We start from the raw sequence: 7,829 nt of genomic DNA, 5'->3' as shown, positions 1-7,829 counted from the left end.
GTAGGATTCACTTTGTAATTAGAAATTTGTTTCTGACAAAATTATGAAAAAGAATGTTACATTATCTACTTTAACATCCAATCAAAGACTCTCTCAAATCCCACTTACTTATATGGTTTCTATGCTTTTTTAACAAATTTCTTTAGTCAAAACTCAGATTATTCAATAATAGGATTATAGGATTATAACCACCATGCCTTGTAGTTTGCAGTGATAAAAATATGCATATCTAATTTAGAAGAATTTAGCAACACACTAGACTACAATAGTACAATCACTAGTGAATTTGGTATACTTGTATAAGTAGTTGATACACTTTTATTTCCTTAACTACTACAATATGAGTATTAGGAAATCTTCCACCTTTGCTTCTTTCTCACGGTAACGACAATCACAAACGTCAACCGCAAGAAACAAGCCCTAATTTCATGGAGAGGTCCTAAGGAGAAATGTTCCAAAGAGAGTATAGCTAAAGAATCAAACACTAGACCATATAAGTCATCCCAGCTTGCAAGATGTTCATATGAGGAACAGTGAGATTTGCAGCCCCAGCTCTGCAATTCCTCCTTAGAAACGCATAGAAGTAATTAATCACAAGCTTCTTCACGAAAATTGAATTCTTCTTCGCCCTCACATCTCCATGAGCCAGTAAATACGTTAGCCCCGAGTCTGTGGCTTCTCTCAAAGCCGCGAGCTCATATTCCAGAGCAGGATCTTCCTCCATCGACATCCCTACGCTTGAAGATGGCAAAACCTCTGAATCCAACTCTTGCTCTGGCTCAGAACGCTTTGCACGGTGAATGAGAGGAGCCATGAGGTCGTCTGTGTAAGTATCACTTGCAACAGAATCCCTATCGGGATCAAAATCATTCATAGTGCTCTCTAGAGCATCCTCTAATGCTTCACATCTCAAGAACTTCTCTAGACTTTCAATAAGAAGCTGTTCGAAGACTCTAGAATCTTCTTTCCTGACATCTTTGTAACCGTACCTCGCGATGCACCTGAACATATGGTAGTCCTTAGGACAAACCCGTCTGAAGAGGAACCTCTCTTCTTGAGGAACAACCGGAACAGGAACATATTTGATGCAGACAAAGATGATTGTTGAGTGAATCGCAGGAAGAGTGAGCAAGAACTGTCCAAAAATGGAAGGTATGCCTTGGACAAGCTCATTGTAAAGAAGTCCAATCCCGGGGATTCGAATAGTTCCAAGAGTTGAACCGAGCTCACGCATAAAATCCATAGAGATTCTTTCCCTGACCTCGCTTTGGTACTTTAGCACACTTCCATAGTTCCAAATGTACATTACAGTGAGGAAGAAAGTGGCGAATACTAGCGGAACCCAACCGCCTTCCAAGATCTTGGTGAGAACAGCAAGCAAATAAATGGTCTCGACTGATCCAAATATAAGGGGAAAGCAAAGGGCGAGAAATATATTGGTTTGCCAAATGAGAAGCATCACTAGTGTTACCAACACTGTGCTCACCATCATCACACCTACCTCTGCTATGCCTGAAATAAGAAAATAGAAGAATGGAGAAAACACATTAAAAAACAGAAAGCTTTTCTAAGACTCACCATAAAAACAGAACTGACCCAAATTGAACTGAAAAAACTGACCGTAAGCATTGGCGATGTGGGTTGTGCTTCTGAAGATGGAGACGACGAGTATGCACATGATCATTAAGAACCAATTGATGACCGGAATGTAGATTTGACCCATCCGTTTCTTAGAAGTGTGGATTATCTTCAGCCTCGGAAAGCAACCAAGAGCCATGGCTTGTTTGACACATGAGAAAGTCGCAGAGATCATGGCTTGGCTAGCTATCATAGCAGCTAATGTCGCAATCACAAACACTGGCCAGAACAAACTCTCTGCTCAACATTGCATTTTATCACAAATTTCAGAATTTTTGTCATTTAATATAACTGAAGCTGAGATATTAAGGATATATTGATCTGTTACTTGGAACTGAATCGTAGAATATGCGAGCCGAGGCCTCGGGATGCTTTGTTAGATAAGCAGCTTGACCCATGTAAGCTAAGAGAAGGCATGGGAAGACCACGCAAGTGAATGCCATCTGTATAGAACGAACTGAGAAATGTCCCAAATCTGCAAACATTGCTTCGGCTCCTGCGTAGTTTTCAAACACTTTGTAAGAAAGGTTTGAACTATTTTAGAAGTTGTAAGGTTGACCTGTGTGTTGACTTACCTGTAATGCATAAGACACATCCACCAAGAGCAGACCAAGCCTGTTTGCTATTCTTATTGAAGAACAAAACGATGTAAAACGGGTTTAATGCTCTTATGACAGTGATGTTGTACTTCAACAGATTATAGATTCCAATAGCACCGAGAGAGAAGAACCAGAGTGCGAGAACTGGAGCAAATAGAAAACCAACTTTACCCGTCCCAAACCGTTGTATGCTGAACAAAGCCACGAGAATCACAATCGAAGACATAACCAATGCATCTGGCAACAACAACAACCCATCAAGATTGAATATCAAAGATCAGATTGACATCAAGACGAAATTGCTTTAGACATATAGAGAGAAATCATGTTATAGTGATACCCACTTGTTCCAAATCCTTTAACTTCACCTTGTAGACCACTCATTGCAGACATCACTGCATAAGAATCAAAACAAAGATCCAACCTCAAACCTCAAACCACTACTTATTTTTTCAGATTCCAAATCTTTTGGAAAACTCTATTGCAACAAATACAAAAGAAAATCAGACTCACCTGACATAGCTGGTGTTAGAATTCCATCGCCAATAATCATTGAAGTTCCCATTAGGACTAAAAGCAAAAGAAGAGTTTTCAAATACCCTTTTGTCTCCAAAGCTTCTTTAATCCACAGAGCTCTTTCCAACTCAGGAGTTGGGAGTTTAAGCCTAAAACTCGAGATCTGCTCATCCGCAGGTTGTTGATTTGGCAACTTATTCACCTTTGCATACCTACAAATTAGCGAATACAACGCAAATGTCCCTCCTGCACACACACACACACACACATATACTGAGAAACAACACAAACACCACTCTACTAAAAACATTAGTTCGGATGCATTACCTTCGCCATTGTCGTTGGCTTTAAGAACTACAAAGACATACTTTGCTAAAGGAATCACAGCAATAGTGTAGATAACGAGAGACAAAGCTCCAAGAACATCAACTTCTGATCTTATAGGAACTTTACTAAACACATCACTGAACACATACAAAGGACTTGTTCCCATATCACCATACACAACACCTAACGTCTGAAACGCAATCCCAAGTGTACCCAAAAGTGACAAATCCTAAAAAGTTTCCATTTTTCAGTGTCAATAACACAAACACCAAATGGGCAGTTATAAAAATCAAAACTTTAATCATGGGTGTTTAACCTTGAGATTGTGACCATGAGAACCTGCAATTTCCATAGCTTCAACATCAAGAGAATCAGCTCTTTTAGGCTTTTTCATTAATCTTCTCCTCAAATTCCCAAAACTATAGTCTCTGTCTCTGATTTCTGAAAACAGCGGCGTTTCAGAGTCAACCTCGCTTCCATCAACCCATCTCCGGTCACTACTTCCGGTACCAACACGTCTTATGCTATTGTTGCTGCTTCCTTCTTCAATTTCGTCCATTATTGAGAGAATTCTCCTCCAAAACGAGAAATGAACAAGAAGAAAGAAACTTTCTTTTTTTTCTTGAAAGGATTATAATTTTGGTTGGAGGAAAAATTAGCAGAGAGATCGGATTGGTCATTGTTATTGGTTGAATGTGACTTCACTCACTGACAACATCTCACGGGTAACATGTTCATAATTACTGTAAACAAACGGACAATTATTTGAACTACTAATAACGTTCCCAATGAAAAAACTAATTTTTTTTTTCTTTTTCTCGATTCTCTATCCTTATCCCTAAAAGTAGGCCTGGACATTCGGGTACCCATTCGGGTTCGGTTCTTTTTTTCGGGTATCGGATCTATTCGGGGTAGAGGTCAAGACCCATTCGGGTATTCTAAAAATTCGGTTCGGGTTCGGTTCGGGTTCGGATCGGTTTGGGTATTTTAATAAAAAAAAAAGTAAAATACTCGAAAATAACCAAAAATACCCGAAATATTTTCGGGTTCGGGTCGGGTTCGGGTTTTTAACTCATAAATACCCAAATCTAACCGAAATACCCGATTTCTCGAAAATACATTGGTTACTCTTTACCCAAATATAACCAAAAATATCTAAAAATACTAAAATTACCCAAAAGAAAACTACATCATTAGTTACTTTTTAACCAAATATATCCAAATGTATCCGAATTACTAAAAAATACCTAATATATTCAGATTTATGATTGTAATTTTAGGTATTTCGGGTATTATAAATATAAATATAACTAATATTTTTAGGTGTATATTTGTATTCGGGTACATTTGGGTACATTCGGGTATTGGATTCGGTTCGGGTTTTTTTCGGGTAGGAGGTTAGGACCCATTCGGGTATTTTTTAAAATCGGGTTCGGATTCGGTTCAGATATTTTTCGGGTTTTTCAGTTCGGGTATTCGGTTCTGGGTATTTTGCCGAGGCCTACCTAAAAGTATTTTAGTTCCTTCTTTCTTTTGTTATGTATAATGTAAAATCGAATTGAAGAAATCCAAAAGAATAAATCTTTGAGCCCATTTACTAAGTTTTGAGGAAGGCCCATTACAATAGGCCCAACTATTGCCGACTTCGAAACTTCAGTTTTATAGAGCAACACAAGCTTTAACTTCAAACATTCATTCCTCTTCGCCTTCCAAAGGAAAACACTAGTCGCTCGCTGCTCTTCAATTTCTTCTCGAATCTGGTCGATTGATTTCTCCTTCGATTCTTCAGGTACCTTTTGATTCTCCTCCTCTATTCAATTGTGTATATCCCAAGCTTTCTCTTTAAATTAGGGTTTCTGACTCAACAATTTTCGTTGAATCCGCAGGAGAATCACTCAAGCTTTTGCGTTCCAAGTAGAAAGCTATGGTAAGCGTTTCTTTAATAACCCTATTCTCTGTTTTTGTAATCGTCTTGTGTTAATTTTGATTTGACTCATCTTGTCTTAAAGTTTCAATTTTTAAATTAGGGTTTCCGAGAATAGTAGATTTTCTTGTAAGCTAACTTCAATATGTTGAAATTGTTGTAGGCAACTCTTGAAGATTCTTTCCTTGCTGATCTTGACGAGTTATCTGACAATGAAGCAGAATTGGTGAGTGTTCTTAAGCTATTTTTGATTACTATCTGTTTAATTGGAGGAGCTATGGTTTTAATTGTAGTTTGGTTGATTTTTCATATTCAGGACGAGAATGATGGTGATGTTGGCAAGGAGGAAGAAGATGTTGACATGGATATGGCGGATTTAGAGACACTTAACTATGATGATCTCGATAGTGTTTCTAAGCTTCAGAAAAGTCAGAGATATGCTGATATTATGCAGAAAGTAGAGGAGGCTCTTGGAGCTGAGAAAGGAACTGTGTTGGAAGATGACCCTGAGTACAAGCTTATCGTGGATTGTAATCAGCTTTCGGTTGATATTGAGAATGAAATCGTTATTGTTCACAACTTTATCAAAGACAAGTACAAGCTTAAGTTTCAAGAGCTTGAGTCCCTGGTTCATCACCCAATTGATTACGCCTGTGTTGTGAAAAGGATTGGCAATGAGACGGATTTAACTCTTGTTGATCTTGCTGACCTTCTTCCATCAGCTATTATCATGGTTATTTCTGTTACTGCTTCAACCACGAAAGGGACCGCACTGCCAGAGGATGTCCTGCAAAAGGTGTTAGAGGCTTGTGATCGGGCTCTTGATCTTGATTCTGCTAGGAAGAAGGTCCTTGAGTTTGTTGAAAGTAAGATGGGATCTATCGCACCTAATCTTTCTGCCATTGTTGGGAGTGCTGTTGCAGCCAAGCTCATGGGGACTGCTGGAGGTTTGTCAGCACTTGCTAAAATGCCTGCCTGTAATGTTCAAGTTCTTGGCCTCAAGAGGAAGAATCTTGCTGGGTTCTCGTCTGCAACATCACAGTCCCGTGTGGGTTTTCTGGAGCAGACAGAGATTTTCCAAAGTACTCCTCCTGGACTTCGGGCTCGCGCTAGCAGGCTCGTGGCTGCAAAATCGACTTTGGCAGCAAGAGTTGATGCTACTAGAGGGGACCCGTCAGGGACAAGTGGAAAAGCTTTCAGGGAGGAGATCCGTAAGAAGATTGAGAAGTGGCAAGAACCTCCTCCTGCAAGGCAGCCTAAGCCACTTCCTGTTCCTGATTCTGAGCCGAAGAAAAGAAGGGGTGGTCGCCGTCTAAGAAAAATGAAAGAAAGGTAGCCTTTTTCATCATACTTTGTGTCCTTAATGACTGTAGATAGAATTCTATTCATCGGTATTTACCTTGTTGCATTCTTACCTTTCTCTTAAAATCAGGTATGCAGTAACAGACATGAGGAAGCTGGCCAACAGGATGGCTTTTGGTACACCTGAAGAGAGCTCTCTCGGTAACATATCTTGTACTTGTACTTGTTAATGGCCACTTTTAAGGGAACTTAAGTCTAATATCTACTCTTCATGATGATAGGTGATGGACTAGGAGAAGGTTATGGAATGCTTGGGCAGGCAGGAAGCAACAGGCTGCGAGTATCCAGTGTTCCGAGCAAGCTTAAAATTAATGCTAAGGTCGCCAAAAAGTAAGTGTTCCTCTATTTCTCCTGTGTTTTTTCTGATTTTTTCATGTTAATATTCTTACTCTGTAGATTAAGTTATAATGATCCTGCCTTATTCATTCTTCCATCATATCTCAATTGCGTCTGTTTTTCAATTACTTTTTCAGGCTTAAAGAAAGGCAGTATGCAGGTGGTGCGACTACCTCTGGTTTGACATCGAGCCTGGCTTTCACTCCTGTGCAGGTACAAATTATTCTATTTGACATTTTGTGATCCATTTGAATCGGTTTCTGACTCCAATTGGTTATCTATTTGACAGGGAATAGAGTTGTGCAATCCTCAGCAAGCTTTAGGACTAGGCAGTGGGACTCAAAGCACTTACTTCTCAGAGTCAGGAACCTTCTCGAAGCTGAAGAAGATCTAAAATATGCAAGACAGAGATACAAGCTTACAAGCAAGTGTTGAAAAGCCGAGCACTACATTCTCTTGGGATTTTATCTTAGAAGATAATGGTGTATAAATGAAACAAAGGTGGAAAGAAACTGCTTTCTTTATCTCGTCTGTTTTAAGGTTTCTTTCGTCACTAAAGAGACAAAAGGCTTTGTTTTGATCACTCTTTGAATCACTTTTTTCATTTTGTGGCTTAACCAGATCTTGAACCCTAAAACTTTTGGAAACGTTTTATAAATTTTATTTTTGTATTAGAGCCATACATACCTAAAGATCCATCTTCTTATCACCATCTTACATGACCGCCATATGATTAACACAAGCCATTGCAGCTTTTAAGTACTATTCGGACATAGTAAAAACAAGAAAATAAAAAAATCACACTAGTATCTTTAAATTGAGATTCAATGCAAAATGTTTATTAAGAGATCTCGTCTAAACCAAATGATTCACACCACTCATATCATGCCATCGGTGTGGTTGAGAGCACAATCGAGACATTATTGTTGTGAGAAAGTGTTGGAGCCAACTCTTTTAACTTTTTTTTTTTTTTTTTTCGAGCTCCAACTCTTTTAACTTAAACCCAAGGTAACGTTCGTTTACCTGCACGGCCACCTTGTCTAATGTCTTTGTGTTTTTAAGCACAAGTTCCACGAATGAAGTCACGTCCTTTGACTCTAAATTCCAACAGGATTTATTCCAAAAGA

At 38.9% G+C, this 7,829-nt stretch overlaps 2 protein-coding genes across 2 annotated transcripts; one reads left to right on the top strand and one right to left on the bottom strand.

Moving 5' to 3' along the window:
- Nucleotides 1-214: 214 nt before the first annotated feature.
- On the bottom strand, nucleotides 215-3,790 carry LOC9324212 (putative potassium transporter 12). The gene is made up of 8 exons (XM_002886588.2): nucleotides 3,397-3,790; nucleotides 3,081-3,309; nucleotides 2,751-2,999; nucleotides 2,582-2,632; nucleotides 2,214-2,474; nucleotides 1,967-2,134; nucleotides 1,621-1,875; nucleotides 215-1,512 (listed from the first exon to the last, which is right to left on the bottom strand). The coding sequence occupies exons 1-8, from the start codon at nucleotides 3,637-3,639 to the stop codon at nucleotides 485-487; spliced, it is 2,484 nt and encodes an 827-aa protein (XP_002886634.1). The 5' UTR covers nucleotides 3,640-3,790; the 3' UTR covers nucleotides 215-484.
- Nucleotides 3,791-4,760: 970 nt separating this feature from the next.
- On the top strand, nucleotides 4,761-7,376 carry LOC9324211 (U4/U6 small nuclear ribonucleoprotein Prp31 homolog). Its single transcript, XM_021034488.1, has 8 exons — nucleotides 4,761-4,869; nucleotides 4,967-5,007; nucleotides 5,168-5,230; nucleotides 5,321-6,336; nucleotides 6,437-6,507; nucleotides 6,588-6,696; nucleotides 6,840-6,915; nucleotides 6,992-7,376. The coding sequence occupies exons 2-8, from the start codon at nucleotides 5,005-5,007 to the stop codon at nucleotides 7,094-7,096; spliced, it is 1,443 nt and encodes a 480-aa protein (XP_020890147.1). The 5' UTR covers nucleotides 4,761-4,869; nucleotides 4,967-5,004; the 3' UTR covers nucleotides 7,097-7,376.
- Nucleotides 7,377-7,829: the final 453 nt, after the last annotated feature.

The sequence above is a fragment of the Arabidopsis lyrata genome (genome assembly GCF_000004255.2).
Source record: "Arabidopsis lyrata subsp. lyrata unplaced genomic scaffold ARALYscaffold_2, whole genome shotgun sequence".
NCBI classification, from domain to species: Eukaryota; Viridiplantae; Streptophyta; class Magnoliopsida; order Brassicales; family Brassicaceae; genus Arabidopsis; species Arabidopsis lyrata.
Note: the sequence above shows the minus strand (reverse complement) of the source record. Positions and strands in the feature narration are given on the sequence as shown.

Coding starts and splice junctions, on each gene's coding strand:
- LOC9324212 (XM_002886588.2), bottom strand. CDS start 3,639: ATGGACGAAATTGAAGAAGGAAGCAGCAACAATAGCATAAGACGTGTT. Junction 1,876..1,966: donor ATTCTACGATTCAGTTCCAA/GTAACAGATCAA, acceptor AATGTTGAGCAG/AGAGTTTGTTCTGGCCAGTG. Junction 1,513..1,620: donor CCACATCGCCAATGCTTACG/GTCAGTTTTTTC, acceptor TTCTTATTTCAG/GCATAGCAGAGGTAGGTGTG.
- LOC9324211 (XM_021034488.1), top strand. Junction 5,231..5,320: donor CTGACAATGAAGCAGAATTG/GTGAGTGTTCTT, acceptor TTTCATATTCAG/GACGAGAATGATGGTGATGT. Junction 6,508..6,587: donor ACCTGAAGAGAGCTCTCTCG/GTAACATATCTT, acceptor TCATGATGATAG/GTGATGGACTAGGAGAAGGT.